Source organism: Trachurus trachurus (assembly GCF_905171665.1).
Source record: "Trachurus trachurus genome assembly, chromosome: 14".
NCBI lineage: Eukaryota > Metazoa > Chordata > Actinopteri > Carangiformes > Carangidae > Trachurus > Trachurus trachurus.
In genome coordinates, this window is record NC_139903.1 from 33,567,079 (window position 1) to 33,589,054 (window position 21,976).

General features: G+C 42.0%; 1 protein-coding gene across 2 annotated transcripts in view; it reads right to left on the reverse strand.

Annotated features, from left to right (window-relative positions):
* LOC310997663 (alpha-1A adrenergic receptor-like) overlaps positions 1-21,359 on the reverse strand; it is a 38,369-nt gene extending 17,010 nt beyond the window's left edge. Inside the window, exons 1-3 of one of the 2 annotated variants that reach the window (XM_083987444.1) lie at positions 20,489-21,359; positions 12,325-12,576; positions 4,014-4,386 (exon numbers count right to left, since the gene is read on the reverse strand). In XM_083987444.1, coding sequence (XP_083843570.1) covers positions 4,014-4,386; positions 12,325-12,576; positions 20,489-20,827 — 964 coding nt within the window. In that variant the 5' untranslated portion in view covers positions 20,828-21,359. Of the gene's footprint in view, positions 1-4,013; positions 4,387-12,324; positions 12,577-17,629; positions 17,741-20,488 lie in introns of those variants that run through there. The other variant, XM_083987445.1, reaches the window with a different exon arrangement.
* Between the last annotated feature and the right edge of the window lie 617 nt (positions 21,360-21,976).

Below are 21,976 nucleotides of genomic sequence, written 5' to 3' on the forward strand. Positions count from 1 at the left end.
AAATGTGTTTTTAAAATGAGCCAACTACAGTACTGTGCAGTAGTGCCGCAGATTTCTCACTCCGCACCTTGTTTGAGAGTGCAGCTGGATGATTTCTTGTGAATGAACGGGTCTGTGTCACTTTGGGGCTGGGCGATAAAACATAGGATAAATAACTTTCCCTCGATAGAAGACGCGGCCGATACAAAGTGACACCGTCAGCCATGCAGCCGGCCTGGACTTTTTATTTTTAATTATGAAGGATCATCTGCGCAAGGCAAAGATGATAGCATCAACAAAACACGGCGTAACACACGCGGCTGTATGGGACAGGCTTTTATTTAATTCAGAACAAACCGCTTAGCAAAAATGGAAAATATAGTCTATAATAATTAATTGATCTGTTGTTTGGCCACTGTTTGAAAATAACCCGAATTATGAGCAAATAATCTGATCCAGAACAGCAGTCATAATCAGACTTCTTCTAAATAAACCTAAACATTAAATAACTGGGTCAGGTCGGACCATGGGGTTATTTTTTCTCTTCTTCTTCACAGGAGAAGAGGAGGTGCGCTGCGCTCACGGACGCGTTGATGTTTTGTGATTTATCTGCTGCCTTGACTCTGCCCTTTATACATGTGCGTTCAGATTAACAATAAGACAAGCCATGGTTGAGTTTATTGAGTTTTAGCTGCTCAATCTCATTGTTTCAAAGAAAAGGGATTGATTTTTATAACGAAATGAAACGAAAACAATATTATATTGATACATTGTTGTAAAAAAAATCCAAAAGAAACGAAAATGAACTAAAGAAAATAACTTTCACACACACACATTAAAACAGTGCGATTGGTTGAAAGCTGATAATTAGCCATGTGCTTATAAGCTGATTGGCCGAAACCAAGAACAAAGCCGCGTGAATGGCCAATCGCCATGTGTTAACATTTCCATATTCCGCACATTCTGTGACAAACTGTAAACTGTTTTCTTGTCTGTAACAACATCTATTGCACGTCTGTCCGTCCTGGGTGAGGGATCCCTCCTCTGTTGCTCACCCTGAGGTTTCTCCTGTTTTTCCCTGTTAAAAGGGTTTCCATGGAGTTTTTCCTCAGTCGATGTGAGGGTCTAAGGACAGAGGATGTTGCTACGATGCCATGTGAAGCCCTTTGAGACAAACTGTTTGTAAAAACGGGCTATACAAATAAAATTGCCTTGCCTTGCCTTGCCTTAACGGCCGACATGTAAATCAGCTGTTTCGATGGGCGTTATATGAATAGAGATGTTAATGTGGTACTTTGCACATAGCCTCCTCTTCTCCTGTGAAGAAGAAGAGAAAAAATAACCCCATGGTCCGACCTGACCCAGTTATTTAATGTTTAGGTTTATTTAGAAGAAGTCTGATTATGACTGCTGTTCTGGATCAGATTATTTGCTCATAATTCGGGTTATTTTCAAACAGTGGCCAAACAACAGATCAATTAATTATTATAGACTATATTTTCCATTTTTGCTAAGCGGTTTGTTCTGAATTAAATAAAAGCCTGTCCCATACAGCCGCGTGTGTTACGCCGTGTTTTGTTGATGCTATCATCTTTGCCTTGCTTCATAATTAAAAATAAAAAGTCCAGGCCGGCTGCATGGCTGACGGTGTCACTTTGTATCGGCCGCGTCTTCTATCGAGGGAAAGTTATTTATCCTATGTTTTATCGCCCAGCCCCAAAGTGACACAGACCCGTTCATTCACAAGAAATCATCCAGCTGCACTCTCAAACAAGGTGCGGAGTGAGAAATCTGCGGCACTACTGCACAGTACTGTAGTTGGCTCATTTTAAAAACACATTTTGGAGATGACGAGACAGATGACCGAAAAAAGAGAGTGAGACGTGGGCTATAGTCTACTGTAGCTGCCGTCGTTACATTTTGTCATTGAAAAACTAGGCTACTATATTATTTACTGTCTGCAGCTAGTTCTCCTTTCATCCTCTTGTATTCTGTATCATGAACAGCGCCACTCCTAATCGCGGCTATCAGGCTGTCAGCATTGTCCCCAAAACGTCTGAGCAGTATTTAGTACGGTGCTGCCACCTAGAGGAAATCAGTTGTGGTGAAAAGTCACGCGATCACGCGATCCTGCAGTGCAGGACAAACCCCGCAAATTTGAACCAGTAACATCTGTAAACCAAAAAGTAATGCGTTAGTGAAAAAGTAACTTTTTCGTTACTTTAAAACGTTTTTTTTCCAATGCTCCCATTAAATAAAGGTTGATTGAATCCCCCTCTAACTGTCATTTCAGTTCTGTAGCTACTGATGCCGATGAAAAAACGTATTTCTATCTGTAAAATTTTACCATCATGCTGCATAGTGTCAGCATACAACAGCTTTGACCTAAGAACTGCAAAAAAATCTTGAGGATACGTCTTACTTTGACTGAGTTACATTCAAGAGCCTGTTTTCAATGACGGAAATAAATTCACTCCGGTGGTAATTTTTTTTTCGATCGATCAGCTGTGTTTACCGTTTCATGTGTCATAATTCGAGTCCGTCTGTCGGACTCCAATACCGCTGCTGCTCGGTGGAGTGGGGGCTTGTGTGTGCTGTGCTCGCTGTGACTCGGAGCTGTGCCCCAGTGCAGGGGCTGCAGCCTGAACTGACACACAGCTTCGGTCTCGGATGCTGCGTTAGCTACGTTACCTTAGCTCGCCGTCATGCCCTGACCTGACCTGTCCTCTTCATGGAGCGTGTTAGATTACGTGTGGGACGCTAGAGGGCGGCCACCAAGCGCTTTGTTTTTCACAGTGTCACATTGCGCTCTGTCTTTCTTTCAATTCAATGAAACTTTATTGATCACTAGGATGTTATGGGACGTGTGTGCCACTGTAAAACCTCACCAGAAGGAACGGAAAGGAACGGAGTAACGCAGCATTTGGTAACGGTAACGGAGTTACTGATTCAAAAAAACAACGCGTTACGTTATTAGTTACTGAAAAAAGTAACGGAGTTACTAATAACGCGTTACTACCCAACACTGCTTATAATTATTGGTAGTCGTGGGTTGCGAGTTTTTTGGGTTTGTTGTTAAAGTGTAGTTGCTTATTTAGGCTTGTTTCCAGCTCCATCAGTTGTCAAGCAGATATTTTCAATATGTTATTTAAACGCGGGATAGTTTGTCCTCTTGCTGGATCTGTCACCCCCGTTCCCTCCGCCCCTGCCTCTCCCCCGTACACACACGTGGTCACGGTGACAACATTTTTTTCCCCCTCCACGCGCATCCCGATATTGGCTTTCACGACACTCTCCTCCACTGATCAAGAGAATAGCCGATAAAAGCCGGTCTCAACTAGAAGCCCGGTCTGTTTCTACTTTATGCAAGCCCTTGTGAATGTACAAAACCTTTCATATCCCACGATCGCCCGTTTGAGCAGTTAGTTAGTTCTCAGTCGTTTGAACATACGCACAGCTGGTGCAACCCACTGCTGATTGTGATGAATCAGACAAAGCCTCGTCACATCAACATGTGACCTGGAGACCTGTCCAGCTGCTGCTATGTAAAAAAGACATCCAGGGTCTTGCACTGAACTGCCTTTAAAAGGGACATATTATGGAAACATCACTTTTTGTAGGCTCTTAAACATATATTTAGGTGTCTGTCGTCTTTCGGCCAAAAAAATGTGTAATGTTCAGACTCCCTAGGTTGAAATCCATGTGGTTTTATGAGCTGTTTGGCTGTCTGGCAATGATGTAACTAGTTTTTTAATTTGCATAATCCCACCCCTATCTGGTACCAGTAGAAGGGGCGGGGCAAGCAGTGGTTCATTTGCATTTAAAGGGACAGACACTGAAAGCAGCCGTTGTGAACAGGGCTGTTTAGAGAGGATGAAAAGAGCTGTGATGTTTGATCCTTGGGGGATTTTGACCAAAACATGTCACAGACATTTTGTTAAGACACCTGGGAACTATTTTAATTTGTGGAGAAGGGGCAGAATATGTCTCCTTTAATAATAACCTTTAATTTGAAGTGAAGTTACAGCACGTACCGAGGGGCAGGACCAGGAAGAAGGGCAGCCAGCACAGGATGAACATGCCCACCACCACGCCCAGCGTCTTGGCTGCCTTCTTCTCCCGGGAGAACTTGAGCAGTTTGACGGCCAGCGTGCTGCGTCCGGCCGACGCCCCAGCACACATGTCGTGGGCCTGCTGGTTCCTGCAGTGGATCCTCAGGGTGAGCTCGTTGGAGTTCTCCTGACGCTCCCTCATGATGCCCGCCTCTAGGTTCTTGGTGGTGCGTTTGGCCACGATGTAGACACGACAGTACATGGCCAGGATGACGGCCAGAGGAATGTAGAAGGAGCCCAGCGAGGAGAAGAGTGTGTAGAACGGCTCCTCGGTGATCTGACACTGACTGTCGTCCTGCAGGAGACACATTATACCAACACAATCATTACAGCAACAACATCACAAAACCACAATCACAACAACAACAAAAACAACAATACACCACCACAGTAAACAAAGTTTAGGCCGGAGCGCACTGACTGATGGGTAATATCTGTAGTCAACATCCGGTGAAGCGTTGTTCACTCCCTCCCTGCACAGTTCACAGTTCCCTTCAGACTGCCCCCTGCGGTCTGGAACCACACTGAACATGGCTGCACACCCTGTGTAGTCCACTGCAGGGAACTAGAGGGCGACGGGAACGCAGCTGGACTGTCAGAAGGAAGACTGGTCACATGTTACCACTGGGATCACCATGACAGCTACTGTATAACTCGCATCATTTGACACTAGGACTTGTTCCACAGGGTACGCCTCTGGAGCTGTGCATCGCTCTCTCCATGATACAAACAAACTAAAAACCTCCACGCAAAATACACTAAAAACATGAAAACACAACTCACACTTGCACATATTCCAACGATTCAGCACCAAACCCCGAGGATGATGACATCGCTCAACCTTGTGGCCTCAGGTCATGTTATTTAAATGCTTTATTGATGGAAGTAAACTAAATTACTACTAAAATCTATTTGAAGGCAGGAGTTGACACTCTGGAGATTATGGGATGGATCAGTGAGTCTCTGGAACAGACTGCTCATAAAGAACATGAGGTGACTGCTGATCTGCACATTTGCAGTTTGCATAAGATGCAACGATGTGTTTTTAACTGCACTGAGAAGCTCAATTTCAATACAACTTTATTGTCCCTGCAGGGAAATTTGTCGTGGACAGTCATGTGCCGCAAGTAACTGCATTACAAAGTACACAAAACAGATTAAAAAAACAAGTACATTTGACATTATTCGCACAGTTCTCACATACACACAACTCTTCCATTCACACAAATACATATAAATATGGTAGATAAAAAGTACTGATGAGAACTATTAAAAACTCGAATAAAGTGCAGGAGTATCAGGAGCATAAAAAGATTAAAAAAAAAAATATATATATATATATATATATATATATATATATATACAATAAAAAAATAATAATAAAAAGAAGCACAGTCATCAGAAAAAGAATGAAGTAGGGATAACAACCCAATTAAAATTTAGCGGGTTTGTTTAGAAGTGAAATGGATGTAGGGAGGAAGCTGAGTTTGTATCGTTACTTTTGCATCGGCTTGCTCTGTACCGTCTCCCTGAAGGCAATAGTTTGTATTCTGAATACAGAATATGTGAAGGGTCATTTAGAATTCTGTGTACCAGGTTCACCACGATGCCTTCGTAAACTGACTGAAGGGTCAAAGCTACCACACTGACATACCTGACTGCATGACCAACGCATAAACACGCATTATTTCCACTGACCACTGACCTGGGGTCAGGGACCAGTTCCTCATACAATGGAACAAAAAAGTATGTGAACCCAGTCAGTGTGGCTGTCCACCAGCTGAAACTCAGGAGAAGTTGTGTGATGCAGCAGGACAATGAGCCTAAACATTGAAGTAAATCTACTATCTATCTAAATAATCTAGAGGAGCTTCAACAAAAGAAAATCCAGACCTGAATCCAATAGGGATGCTATGGAATGACCTCCAGAGAGCCATTCACACCAGACATCCCATAATAACATGGCTGAGCTGACGCAGTTCCTGAGTGCTGTGCAGTTCTGACCTGCAGCTACAGGAAACGTTTGGTTGAGGTTGTTGCTGCCAAAGGAGCTTCAACCACTTATTAAATCCAAGGGTTCACTTACTGTTTCCACCTGCACTGTGAATGTTTAATGGATATGTTCAATAAAGACATGAAGTATTATTTGTTTTGTTTGTGTGGTATGAGGTTAAGCACATTGTGTTTGTTTAAACTTAGACTTTTAAACTTTAGATGTAGATTGAATCACATTAAATGGCCAACTAATGCAGAAAACTAAGGAATTCCAAAAGGTTCACATACTTCTTCTTGCCACTGTAGTTATTGTGTCAACTGAGTGTTGTCCTGCCAGGGCAGAGCAGAGGTGTCACATGATACACACCAGACATTATCAACATCAATATAACATCAACATTACACCACAGCCTGGCAGTCCTCTGCAGAGTTATGTGAGGTAAAATCAGCAGCTCTGATTGGATTAAAACTCACATATTTGAGTGAGACCAGTGAACCTCAGTGAGGGAACAGTTTGTGAGTTTTCTATAAGCAGAAAGCTGAGCAGCCTCCAGCTGGTGACTCACTGGACCTGGTGGGTGGACCACCTGAGTCCATCTGACTGCACAGCTGAGCTCCACTAACTCCTCTCTGAGCTGCTTCCTGCACAGCTTCAACAATGCCAACTTATGTACTAGGACAGAGTTTTAGTCATATGATTTCAATAACTGTTTTCTTTAAGTGTTATACTGGTATATATAATTAACTGCTGGTCACGATCCAAGAAAACACACACAAAGACACAAATGTGCTATAAAAACAGAAAATAACTTAATGAGCTTATTGTAACATCATCTGGGCCAGCACTTACCAAACTAAGCTCAAGCCCAGATACCAGCTTCAGAAAAGAGCAGTAATAATAATAAACTGTGCTTATCAAAGACATTCTTCACAGCCTCTATTCCTTCAGTCTGGTATCCTCAGTGTTTATCAAGTGAATCATCTTCAGATTGGTTTATTTGTTTATGGTTCCCTAAAAAAACTCCTTCCATCATCTATTCATTATATATTTGCATACAACTATCAATTTCACACCTATTCCACACGTAACTCTTGCCACCTTAGAACCCAATTTTGTTGTACCTCTCAATCACAGTTCTGTATACTTTATCGTGGGCCAAGAATATGGAATTTATTACATTTCTTTGATTTATCTTTACAACAATTTAGGAGAGCACTAAAGTCACTCCTGCTAACCAGTCAATACTTTCCACATGGTCTGCCTATCTAAACTGGGATTATTTTAGATTTCTTATCATATGTTTATCAAGCTTTTGTATTGCATTGTACTACAATGTTAAATCATGTTAAACCATGTTTGTATTTATTATGTATGAACGATTTTTGTACCTCACAAATGTATGTTCATTAGCTTAGAACTGTAGTCGGAGAATGCCACCCTACAAGCCCCTGGAGGGGGTTCACATTATTTTGGATTTTATATGTTATATCTTTTTAAACTTTGATATGTGAAAAAGAAAGAAAGAAAGAAACAAGAACACGAGTGGTAAAAACCTTGGGCGTCATGAACGTTACAGTGATTGTGTTGATGCTCTGCCCCCGTCCCTGGGTTAAAAAAACTGCTCTGTCATTAAGAGCCTTGGTGTCATGTTTGACAGTGAGTTTAAATTTGACAAGCAAATTGGCTCTGTAGTCAAAGGCTGCAACTTCTGTCCAAGGTAAAACCATCTCTCTCTCCTAGTGACCTGGAGAAGGTTATTCATGCCTTTATTTATTCGAGGCTGGATTATTGTAATTCAATGTATGTAGGTTTAGACCAGCGCTCTTTGCGATGCCTGCAGCTTGTGCAGAACGCTGCTGTTCGTCTTCTGACAGAGAACGAAGAGCACATAACCCCAGTTCTGGCCTCCCTGCACTGGCTTCCTGTCGGAATTGATTTTAATATCCTGATTTTTGTTTTCAAAATTTTGAACGATATGGCCCCTGTGTACTTAGTGGAACTCATACATGTTCTCAGAGCTCTGAGGTCTGTAAATGAAATAAATCTGCATGTGCCTAAAAGCAGGCTAAAAACTAGAGGCGATCGAGCGTTGGCAGTGGTGGGACAAAGTTGTTTGATTTACTGAATGTATGTGTCATTGCTGAAATTGTCTTTTGAAATGTACCTTTGTATTTTATTGTTATTTATTTTATGTAAAGCACCTTGGTCAACCTAGGTTGTTTATAAGGTGCTCTATAAATAAACGTGACCATGACCTTGACCATAACTCATTATTGTTTCTAGGGACCCCGAAGTTGCAGGACCCAGCCAAAGACTAATGCTAGGCTTACAGTAGCCTAAATATTTGCAATCATTTGTGAATCTTGTGATATTGAAGGCATAATTAACCAAACAAACTCACCTTATTTCCAAATGCCACTAAATAGAGGCAGACACTCTTTCTACATTTAAAGGAGAATTCCGGTCATTTTTGACCCCTAAATCGTTGTCCTGATGGTCACCCAGTGTTGGGGGGAGCAAAAAACGTGACTAAAATTGATGCAGGCAAACCAGAGTTACACCATGGCTAGACGGTGCTAGCGATAGCGACAAACACTCAAAAAACAATCAAATATCTATGGTACATGACTGGAATCCTTACGAGACACCACTGAACTGTACAGTTATACTGAGTATAAACACTACTATGACTACTAGTACTATAAACTTTGTGTTTTTGCATGTAGTCACTCACCTCAGACAGCTGAACTCTGAAACATCCTGGAAAGACATTACTATCCCATCACAGAGCGCCTGCTCTCCCCGCCACAGAAACAAACACTTTTTCCTTGTTGTGATGATTTCTTTACAAAAATAAACGGTCTGAGATATTTTGGACATCACCACTGCACTGCTCCACCGTTTATTTTTGTAAAGAAATCATCACAACAAGGAAAAAGTGTTTGTTTCTGTGGCGGGGCATCAATTTTAGTAGCGTTTTTTGCTCCCCCCAACACTGGGTGACCATCAGGACAACGATTTAGGGGTCAAAAATGACCGGAATTCTCCTTTAAGTCCAGTCTTAAAGCCTTCCTTTATGACACAGCTTTTAGTTAGGGCTGGTTCATGTAGCTCTGAACCATTTTATAGCTACGCTGCTATAGGCTTAGACTGCTGGGGGACACATCTGGTTACATGGAGCCCTCTCCTCTCCTCTCCTCTCCTCTCCTCTCCTCTCCTCTCCTCTCCTCTCCTCTCCTCTCCTCTCCTCTCCGCACATTTTGAACTGTCATTATCTTTATCTGTTGCACTTTGTAGTTTGGCTTTGGTGTCTCGCACTCTCTCTGTGTTTCTACAGATCCACTGGAGCTCCATCTCTCTGCACCAGCCGCCACCTGCATCACCCCTTCCCCCCTGCTGTAAACCGGCCTGCCCTCCCTTCCCATGAACCAGTCTGCCATCCAGTCCTCCCATTACAGTTTTTCTCAGTTGCTAAAACACTAAACCCTGTTGTCTGAACCAAATTCTCAGTTGCCTGAACCCACTGATTGAATCAGTCTCTTTTGGCAAAACCATCAGCACTTTTCACCTGTTTAGACACAACTTACCAACACATTTTCATTGTGATGCACCTGTGTTGCATAATGCTGAGCACAGGTGGCAAAAGTCAAACACAAGTAAAGCACAAGTTTCACCGGTTGAACACAACAACTCAAAATTGATCACACTTGTGTCCAATGATGTGAGGGCACATATACTGTAAGCCAGTTGAGGATGAAGTCCTGTGGCCTGAGCCAGTACAGATACAGTAAATGATGCTGCGGCTGAGTTATGCACTTCTCATTTCTATATTTTTGTACTTTATTTTTATGTTGGCTTACTGCTAAATGCACAAGATTTCTGTTTGTCTTTGTACTGTACAAGTGCTACGTGCTAAATGCACAAGATTTCTGGTTTTTGTACTTCTTTTCTTTTTCTTTTTTTTTTACAGTACTATGTACAAGTGCTAAATGCACAGGTTTTTTGTTTTGCAAGACGAGAAGATGAGAGCCGACAGGGTGAAGGAAGAAAGGATGAGGGAGGGAGGGATGAACTGGGAAGAAAAAAGAAGAAGGAAGGAAAAGGGGATGAAATGGATGTGGAGAGGGAAGGAGGATGGTGAAAGAAAGGGAAGGAGAGAAGTGCTAAATGCACAGGTTTTTTGTTTTGCAACATGCATTTAGCTACAGTGAACAATAAACATGTATTTCTACAGCTTCATGTGCTGAGCTTTGTGTTTTCTATTTTTCTATGTAGTGTTTAGTGACTGCTCAGTAGTGTTTTTAATTTTGATTGACTCGGGGGACGATTTGACAACAGAGTTCAGTTTTGAGAACAGATTAAACTGTTTTGAGGTGAAGGTTTGGTTTTGCAAGAAGAGTCTGAGGTTTTGTGAATGTAGCTTGAAAATTGGGGTTTGTGTTCACAGTTTAGAGAAAAGGAGAGAAGCTTTCGAGAAATGTGTCTTAGCAATCGAGAAAAACTGTAAGCTGGCCTGCTCTCCCTGCCTTCCCTCCCACCAGAAGCTGCCTTCATCAGCTCTTGTTAAAGGAGTCATCACCTGTTTTTTTACGTATCCAATCCCCCTTAAATTGCTTTGAATCAATTCTTAAAACTTATTGGAAACATTTATTTTTTTAAATTCAAACATAGAGCTTGTTCTGACACTTTTTCATACGGCAACTTTCTCTCGTGAAAGTAAGCGCGAGGTTTTGACTGGTCCGGATGTTCATTGTATTAATATGTAATGAGGCGTTGATTGGACGCAGGAAGGACAGAGCCGGAATGGTGCTTGGCCCAGTGGGCTACATGCAGGCTGTATTGGAAACCGCATACTATGCTGCTCTCTGTCGTGTGCCTCGCTGCAGTAGCTGGAGCTTCACTTCTCCCAACACGGAGCAAACTTCTAAACAGCCGTCATTTGGATAAACTATCCGCATATTCGGGGATCTAAACCCTTACTTTCTCGCATGAAAAATGATTAAAACTTAATAAAGTGATGAAATAACAGCGCTACAGTGGGAAATAAAACAATAAGTAATTCTGGCGTGGCGGAAGTCGGGGTGGTGGAAGAGAGGTGTGTTTATGAAAGCAGTCTCCACGGTGACGTCACCGTAGGAGCAGAATCAAAATCTGGTCATTTTGCGGTGTGCAGCCTCATGAGCTACTCTGGCTTAAACAAAGAGCTCAAACCAAAAAACTCAGCCACTTTCAAACCCCAGGTTTTCAGGCAAGTTTCCACTGAGGTCCAACACCAGTATACATGTTTTAACAAGGAAAAATGCGATTTCCGGGTGATGACTCCTTTAACATTTCTATGTTTTCCATATTTTGTGTTATAAACTGTTTTCTTATCTGTAACAACATCTATGTCCCGTCTGTCCTGGGTGAGGGATCCCTCCTCTGTTGCTCACCCTGAGGTTTCTCCTGTTTTTTCTCTGGAGTTTCTCCTCAGTGGATGTGAGGGTCTAAGGACAGAGGATGTTGTTATGATGCCATGTGAAGCCCTTTGAGACAAACTGTTTGTAAAAATGGACTATACAAATAAAATTGCCTTGCCTTGCCTAATAGGTAGCCGTCCTCACAACTTCTTAAGTAAAGAAGCAAAGTAAAGAAAAAATCATGTGTGTAGAGTGTATGTGGCCGGTAGCAGCATGGAAAGAGAAAGGTTTCAGACAATACCAGACAACTTCTCCCACTCGGATGTCACCCATTCTAGCCCGAACATTCCACACAATACACACAATCTCAACATTTCTCCAGAAATGATCAAAACATGGAATAATACATCAATAGATGAGACATGTGACTAAAGTAAGTGAAAGTACGCCAGAGCAACAACTAATGCTGATCATTATCATCTTGGCAGGCTCGAGCACTTAGCTGTTTGCTGATTGGGTCGTGACTCTGAGATGAACAGCACCTTCTTGTTGTTTTTGTTGTTTTGTTGCTGTCAAGACAAGTGACCAATGGGATGCTTCATGACTGCAATACATGTCAGGAAGGTGAAATGCATTATGGGAAGAGGTTGTGTTGGATTGTGCAGAATCTGAGTCTGTGCATGGGAAAAGGTCAGACAGAGTGGCTGTAAAACATACTGTATTTGTTCTCCAGGTTGTTCCCAGTGACTTCTTCACTCTCACCTCACAAACACTGTTCAGCCATAATGTCACACAGACGTTTCATCTGGATAAACAGGAAGTGATTACGGTCCCATACCTGTGAAGGCGGCTGCTTCCAGCCGAGCAGCGGGCCGATGGAGATGATGATGGCGAGGATCCAGACACCCAGCATGGCGAGCAGCGCCCTCTTCTCTGTGACTATCATGGGGTACTGCAGCGGGTAGCGGACACCGATGTAGCGGTCGATGGAAATGACGCACAGAGACATGATGGATGCTGTACAGCACAGGACGTCCACCGCCGCCCAGATGTCACAGAAGATCCTACCAAACACCCAGTAATCCAAGACCTGCAGAGACAGGGGTATAGATATAGACCAGTGTATATGATTTTGTTGTCTCACAGACTTAGGATCAGTCACTTCACCTCAATAGAGGGAAATAAAATGCATTTAACTGACAGGGGATATTCCATGAAGAAGGATTAAAGCAGATATCAGCTTCACGGCCGTTTCGGCTAATGCTGCGTTCAAGGCAGGCTTTTGAAACCGTAAGTTACAGCTTCAAGTCACAACTACGACTTGGTAGCGTTCCAGGTAACCCGTAGCTCGTGTTTTTACCATCCTGTTGTCTGTGAAAGTTCCCTATAACGGCCACTCGTAACTTCCGACCCGTGAACTCGTACCAGATCGAACTGGTATGACTTCACAGGAAGGAAATACACAAAGTACGAGTTTCTTTGAACGCACCATGAGTTAGCAGCCCCCGCCCTTGTCAGGCATCAATTGGTCCTCGTGCTACGTCACCACATTCACGCGCATCCCTTGGCTGCACACACAGCCCTTCATGCCGTTCTCTCTCCTCATTGGATAACACTTGTATCCCACAAGGAAAATTTTCTCCTCGGGTTACAGCAGAGCAGAGTGACGGAGAGACTCGTGTTTAGGCTGAAATACTTCATGTAAGTGATTGCTGACGGAAAATAGGACTATTTAGGACTTATATTAACAAAAACATTCCACTGATATCTGCTTTAAGGAAAACCCTTGCTTATTTCGATAAGTCTGGCTCATTTAAGTTGAATTTGAAGTTGTATGAATCTCCCTGGTAACCTATGCCAGTGAACAAGCCTGCTCCAGACCAGGCTTAGTTAAGATCTGTGTCAAAGAATAAAAATATATTTCACCTCAGATTTCATCTTCCAAAAGGAATTTTCCAGTCATTAGGAGACAAATGACACGGAGCAAATAATAAATGAACTTTGTACAGAGCAATGCTCCCTAAGCAGAAGTCAACCTGTACACCAGTGCTCACAGTCACCTGACGGCTCTAACTTTCCTCTCTGTGACCTTTGACCATCTTTTTGTTTATCCATTCATTTCGGCCTCTCATGTTTCCTGGGTCTGTGTATAAAGCAAGATTGCGTCAGTCTGGATTAGATCAATCTCTTGACTGTGTTAGTGGAACGATTTGAGGCTTAATCTGGAGATGGTGCTAGTTTAAAGCCTGGCTTTTTCTAGGGGCTGTATCCCTTAATAGCAGATTAAGCTGGGATTTTCTGATTATCCTGGCTGGATCTAGACGGTACTTGATTGCATGAAAGCAGAGGCACATACAGTATGTTACCATGGAGATGTATTCTGTGCAGCTAGCCTGCTCCCAACCAGGCTAACAGTCAGGCTTAACTAATCCTGGGCCCAGTTGTTCAAAAGGTGTAATCTGGATAAAAATTATCCGGATTTTGAAATCCCCTTTTTTGCTATCCAGGATCACGTAATCTGTTTTACTTTTATCCCAGTTGTTCAAAGCAAAGTAGGATTGGATCAGTCTGATCCAAATCCAACTTTTCAAGATTACCAAATCCGGATAATGATGCTCTAGATGGGACTGTGCATCACAATGAAGGCTGATTGGTCTGTAAACAACAGGTAGAACAGCAGCATGGGTCACTCAAGTGTGTTTATTTGAAAACAGAGTGTATGTATTGTTTTCTGTGCTCTTTGTTGTTTCTTCAATGTCTTTTAAACAGCCAGACTCCATCTGGTTGGGCTGTTAAAATAAATTGAAAAAAGCAAATATACACAAATATATACAAATATACATATATTTCCCCATGTGTTTCAAATTCAAACTTCAAATTTCAACATTCAAACTTCAAATTTCAAAATTCAAACTTCAAATTTTAAAATTCAAACTTCAAATTTCATTAAATTCAGTTTGGGGAAAAGTAGTTGGGGAAAAGTTTTTCAGTTGTAGAATATTCAAAAGTTAAAGCAGAAGTGAGTGATATATTTGTGTTAATATAAGTCTTAAATAGTTCTATCTTCCGACAGCAATCACTTACATAGAGTGTTTGGTCTGAAACACGGGTCTCTCAGTCACTCTGCTCTGCTCTGAGCCGAAGAGAAAACATTTATCGTATCCTACAGTTTTTATCCAATGAGGAGAGAGAACGGCATGCAGGGCTGTGTGTGCAGCCAAGGAACGCCGTGAATGTGGTGACGTAGCGACGAGGACTGTTATGGTGCGTTCAAGGAAACTCGTATTTTTCCGACCGTGAAGTGGTACCAGTTCGATCTGGTACGAGTTCACCGGTCGGAAGTTACGAGTGGCCGTTATAGTGACTTTCACCGGTAAAACAGGTCGGAAAAACACGAGTGGGTTGCCTGGAACGCTACAAAGTCGTAAGTTGTGACTTGAAGCTGTAATTTACGATTTCAAAAGCCTGCCTGGAACGCAGCATTAGCGAAAACGACCGGATCACTCACTTCTGCTTTAACATTATTTACTAATCACTGTTGTGGTTTAAAATTAGGTGCAAAATATAAATCAATAAATGTATATACTATATTATGAATATTGTTTATTTGACCAGTTTGAATTTAATTTAAATCACATTTTTTTCTTGAAATCCCCCCTGAATCCACCCAACTGCAGAATAATCCTGATGTTTTGGATCAAAGTTATCCCGATCCTACTGAAAAGTTTTGAACACAAACTGAGGGTTTGATCCAGATCAAAACCAAGATTGGATTACATGATCTAATCCGATCTCAGAATCCGTTTTTGGTTTTGAACAACCCATTTTCAAGATTTGATCCAATCCATTATCCAGAATCCGATCGGATTACCTTTGAACAACTGGGCCTACTGTGTGACTTACAGTAATGTCCTGCAGAGTGAGTGAGCAGACATGTTGTTGTGCTGCTGGTGCTGATTCATTAAAGCCTGTTAAGGACATTTGAGAGCCTCCTTCTCCATCAACTCATTTGTCACAAATCTCACACACATGGAAACGCTTACAAAATGGTGCAGTCCTTGGAGTCTCTATCTAATGTTTTAATACGGACAACAAAGTTTACTCTCAGGATAAATGTAGCAATAAACTCAAATATTGCTGCGTCCACAGTGGTTAATTTAATGTAATATTGCAAAAGTGGTTTCAATGAAGTCAGTGATGAGGTCAGTGTATAAATTCTCCTATATCTGTATCTTCTTTCAGCAGAATGGCACGTACTTGATGAGGAGGTATCACATGGAAGTTTTTTGGGATAGGTTGGACCCACTAACATTTCCTGATGACTACTTGTATGACAGATACAGGTTTTGTGGTGATGACATGTGTTATCTGTGCAGATTGCTGGGACTCAAGATAAATCACTGCACAGCCTGGAGCCACACTGACCATCCCACAGATACAGATGGTCAGTGTGGCTGTGTTTCTCTGCAAGGAGCCTGTTCATGTCTGCTGCGTTAGAGATGCTGAACATTTGAATAAAGGCATTACTTTCTGCACTGCCACAAATCTGAACGAAAATCTTTGGCACGCACTTTATCACCTTAACTGGCCACAGAAGAATGTGTACATCAAAGATGACTTCTACTGCCTGTAAAACACATTACAGATGACTAAAGATGTGTTACATTAGAGTCACAGCAGCCACTAACCAGCCTACTTTGTGTTACAGTTTTCCCTCATTCTCATCATTGATCTGTTGGACTGTATCCCTATTAAATGTCCCTCAGGAGCAGATGATTGGATGCTTTTTCCGGTGGTGCTGCTCCGCTGATCAGTCGGGCTGCTGTTGCAACTTGTTTTTTGTGTTTTTTTTCTGTCTTTTTAACTGTGTTTTCTTCTAGTGGGTATAGTTTAACCGTGCACTGTGACACTGTTTCAACCCCAACAAGGACTCTGTGAGAGATGACAAGGAAAATCTGCTTTCCATCTGAGAAGTGGTGCCTCTGTTCACGAGCGAGCTGGCTAACTCTGTTTGCTAGCTGCCAACAGTAACTCTGTCGCGTACCAAGCATGAACCACCCTCATATCAACATTTTGCCAAATTCACCTATTGCCATAATCCCTATAGTATTAGATTAACGCAACAGAGGCACGCTGTATTTCCACGTTTCCCTCATCAAACTCATCAATTACACAATCTACACAATTGTGACCTACACATTCACCACACTATGAAATAATAACGTATAATTTTGTAACATTACGACACATGAAGCAAATACTCTGAACTACTTGCGCTTTTGAAATCACTCCACCCATGCAGCAGCCGTGTCTGGAATGTAGTTCCGGTTACGCATTTACCTCGAAAACAACTCTGTCCAATAATGTTCCATTATTATTTCATAGTGTGGTGAACGTGCAGGTCACAACTTGTCCACCAGAGTGTTTTGTTGGATTTGTGTATTTGATGAGTTTGGAAATACCGTGCGCCGTGCAGAGCTCACGTTTCTACCCTGCTGATCTAAAAACAGCTTGCATCGACAATTAAAGGTAATGAACCTACTGCTAAAACTATAAAGATCATGGCAATAAGCGAACTTGCCAAAATGTTGCTGCCACTACTTTAAAAAATCCTAGAGGAAACACTGCGCACAATATTGTTTGCACTTGAAAATTTTTTTTTTTTTAATTTAATTTAATTTATTTTAACTTTTATAAATTTTAGTTTTAGTTTCAATTTGTGGAAGAAGAAATTTATTTACAGCTCATTCTTACATCATGCATGTAAATAGTTACAATAAAACATTTCAAAATGCATGTGCAACTCGGTTAAATAAAAGTCTGTTGGTCCAGTCATATATTGTCAGTTTTCTTTAAATCTCGTCTCGTCTCAATCTCGTGAACCCAATCTCGTGTCTCGTCTCGTCTCGTGAGATGAGTGTATCGTCACACCCCTACTATATACTGTAGCTACTATATTGCCTATACAGTAGCACCAATGACAGGTACCCAGCTTACTGCTAGTGCTCTGCAACATGAGCACCACCACCACTGGAGGAACAGTGAAGGAGAGAGGCATCTGGCAACAGACCACCTCAACCTTCAGTTATCCTGAGCAATGTGAGGTCACTACACAGTAAAATGGATGACACTGCTATGAGTACCATCTTGGTATTCACCGCAACTTGGATCCGGAGAGATTTCCCGGACTCATTGGTGGAGCTGGAGGGCCTCTCCTCTCTGTAGAAGAGCAGGGGAAGGGGCATATTTCCAGTCTTTGCAGACTCAACGGTTTCCCTTAAGCCCACGTATAAAACCATTCTGAATTCCAGCAAACCGCAACCACAAATAAGGGGATGTCTGTTGTGGAACATCTGTCATAACCTGGACTTTGATAAGGCAACTGTCTCAATTACTGACTACATAAATCATCCTTTCCTACACTTCCCCCCAAAAACAAGCCACATATTAACAAGAAGGTTAAAGCTTGTATAGATAAAAAAAAAAAAAAAGAGTCAGCCTTTAAAAACAAGGACATGTGTGAGCATGCCTTAAACTGCTAAACTAAAAACTAAATTTATGGAAAAATCGAGAGAGTAACACAGAAACAACATGTCTGTTTGTTGTATGATGCATGGTGTGTTGAGTGTCTGTTTGTCTGCTCTAGTTGCATTCCTTTTAGAAACATGTGCTCTTCTTCTGCATGCTACATGCTTTTACGTGTTACAGCTTTATGTAATATCTCTATTTGCTGCTGTGTTTTGAGTGACATATAGTGACATAATGTGCGTTTAGATGAACCATATCATTTGTAAACAGTATGAAATGCATGTAATGTTGTTTTGTTACAGGCTGGCAGTTAACACCTTGCCCAGGGAGTACAGGTGGAAACTAGCTGCTTAGCTAATACTGGTGCATTTACATTAATGCCAATTAATGTGCACTGTCTCTGTGAAAATAAACAAATAAAAGAAAGAAAGAAAGAAAGAAAGAAAGAAAGAAAGAAAGAAAGAAAGAAAGAAAGAAAGAAAGAAAGAAAGAAGTAAAGTAAGATCATTTGAGGACAAAGGTTAGGGGACTGTTTGAAGAAGATTGCTGCCAAACCCTGGTGTGCAGTCACCACCAAAAGAGATGATTTTTGGACCCAGAGAGGTAACCATGATGTTGTCGTGATCATAAATACCTGTTAGTAAAACAAAACAAAACAATCAATAGCCCCATCCCCAGCTTGAACAGAGCATCACCTCAGCCTTAGGTTTTGTCCTAATTTACATTTCATTTACTTACTATCTTTTATTCTAGGGCTCTAAGTTCTAAGAATGTCCATTTAGTGGTCTTAGTCCTGTTTTATGTAATTCTGTTCATCTTGTCATCTTTTTACAAGCTGGACTTTGTGCAATACGTAACTCTGTGCAACACAAATCCAAATGTTTTCTTACACCCGATAAAATATCCGAGTCACGAGTAGTGTTTGGAGTTTATGTAATGTCCTGACTGTTTTTGCTGTTTGTTGTGTTTGTCTTGTCAAATTGTGCAGCTGTATTCGACACTTTTAGCCCAAAACAAATCTCCTTCAGGACAATAAAATGTATCTAATCTAATCTAATGATAACCAAATTTAGAGGCCAAGTGGCTTCACTCGCTCTGTGACGCCTGGGCCAGACATACAAGTTCCTTATGTAACTGGTGTGGGCTCCTCATTTGTAGGATTGTTAAAAAGCGACTCAGGCTCAGGCTGCAGTGGTGGCACAATTCATCCTATTAAAGGAATTGTTCACCAAAAAATGAAATTCAGTCATTAGTGCCTCCCGCTCATGCTGATGAATACTCCAGAGTAGTTTTTTATTCCTCAAAGTGCATCTGGAGACCCGGGAGGCCGGTTCCTAGTCCAACCAAATCCTTATATATCCTTAAAAAACTACTCCGAAGTATTCATCAGCATGAGGGTGACTGAATTTCATTTTTTGGTGAACTACTTGTTTAACCATTTTTTCGACCATTTGAATGAGTTTATAAACACTGTTTTAGGGCCGAGAAACGACATAGTGGTGCGTATTCCGCTACACAAGTTTATCACATTTAATTTGGAGAAAATGTCAAGTTACTATAATTATTCTGTTTCTGTGTTAGAAAGTGTGTCTTTGTGGACATCGTACACATACAGTTTGCGATTACGTGCCTGGCTCTGATCCTTTGTGTTTCCTTTTTCAGAAAGTGTGAATGAGAATGAGCACCTCCACCGCCTCAGCTTCCAGCAGGAGCTGCTGCTGGAAAAGTCTGTACTGTGTCTTTTCCATTTCTGCATCAGTGAATGTGAGAGTGATACTGCGGGCTATTAAAGAAAGCTATGGATGCACACTTATCTGAATTACTTAGAGCTGGTCTGACATATCTGCACCCTGTCATCCTGGCTTAGCAAACGTGCAACACACTGATTACCGGTGACATCACGCTAATCTATTCACTGTGCTGCACAGAACTACACACAAGTGTACAACAGTTTATAATGTAGTGGTTCCTTTCTGCCTGTCTGTTGTTGTTTATAATTAAACTTAGCCTGTTTCCATCATGACTTCAGGTTCCATTAAATGTGGATGATCAAAAATCATTCCTATTAATCAGCTGATTCCATTCATTGATCAGTCCTTTGATCTTCTTTCTTTAGGCCCTCTCCTTGTCATAACTGTTATTTGACCTATTGATCTATCATTTTGGATTATGGACTGATATTAGTCCAACATCTTGTTTTCACCACATTCAGCCTGAATCAATATAAACTAGACTAACTTTATCTTTTTAGGATAAGCTTTTAATTTTAATTTAATTAGTTTTTATTTTTCTAATTAAAAAAAAACCTGCAGGGTAAAGAAAAAAGAAAAAGAAAAGCAAGAGCAAAAATAAACTCCTTTAAAAAAAAAAAACTACAAAAAACCTATTTGTCCTCACTGTGGAATAAATCTGTCATGGACTTAACATTTAGGTTGTGTGTGGTTGACTGCTCTGAGAACAGGTAGTGGTCTCACCTCCAGGGTGGCGGACACCGGCAGCACCGTTGTCCCCAGCAACAGGTCCGCTATGGCCAGGTTGATGATGAAGTAGTTGGTCGGGATCCGCAGGTGTCGGTTACAAACCACCGACAGAATGACCAGGATGTTCCCCACTATGGCGAACATGATGAAGGAGGCCAGCACCATGCCCACCGGCACCGCCCGGCTCAGGTCGAGGGGAGCGGCGCCGTGGGGGCCGTGGGGGCCGCGGGGCTGGGGGCCGTCGCTGCGGTTGGAGGACCAGTTGGAGACGGGCAGCTGGGGCTGCGTCCGGGCGTAAAGCTCCACGGAGGAGTCGTTGGTCCACACACTCATGGTGGCTGCCAGTCCAGAGAGTTAATGACAGTGACTGTGACGATGAATCCAAATCCCTGCACCACCAATTAAACCGTTAATTAACCTTAAATTACGCGTCAAATCCCTTGTTCATGTGGAGGGATCTGGGCGCAGGAACAGAAGTTAACGGTGTATGTCTCCTGGGAAAAAGCTTCACGGCTTCATCACGTCCCGAAAACCCGGGAGCTCTTCGGTAAAAGTCGGTGAAAACCGACGCGGGCTGTCCGAAGCCAGTCCCATGGCTGAAGGAGAGTCTGGCTGCAGCAGCAGGTGGAGGTCCGCTCCGGTCCGGTCCGGACGGTCACACAGTCCAGTCCGCTGCCGGACACTGCAGCCCCTTCTCCGGTTACACTGGTGATTGAGCGGCGGGTCGTGGGTCTGTGTGTCCTTTTATGGTCCAAGTGTCGAATGTGGGAAAGTTAGAGAGAGAAGAGAAGAAAAAAAGAGGAGATATATCTAACTGTGCAGAGACTCTCTCTCTCTCTCTCTCTCTCTCTCTCTCTCTCTCTCTCTCTCTCTCTCTCTCTCTCTCTGACAGGACAGACAGACAGACAGACAGACTGATAGATAGATAGATAGATAGATAGATAGATAGATAGATAGATAGATAGATAGATAGATAGATAGATAGATAGATAGAGATAGATAGATAGATAGATAGATAGAGTGTTTCCACCTTCAACCAATCACAGCCTCATAAACACAGATTCACACAGACAGAACCAATCCTGTCAATCTGTTGGGAGGGTGGGGGTGGAAGGGGATGGGCTAAACACTCTGAACTATCTTAATACAGGAGACAATTAACATGTGTAAAACCCTGACAGGGTCTGACACTGCAGCCACAAGCCAACAAACAACATCAACTTCATCAATCACTCTGAAACTGTGCAAACTGTTGTAAAAGATGCTAACGGTCCTAAACACTCAAAATTATGAAAACTGTGCTAACTGTTCTAAACTATGCTGTGCAGTCTGCAAAGATGAACTGCACTCTTGAAAACTACGTATTAGGCCACGTCATACTCAAAATGTAATTACTACGTATTAGTGAAAAGCTGCTTAAGCTAATAAATAAACCTAGACTAGCCTACTGTGATTAAATACTGAGTCATTTCATCTTATGGT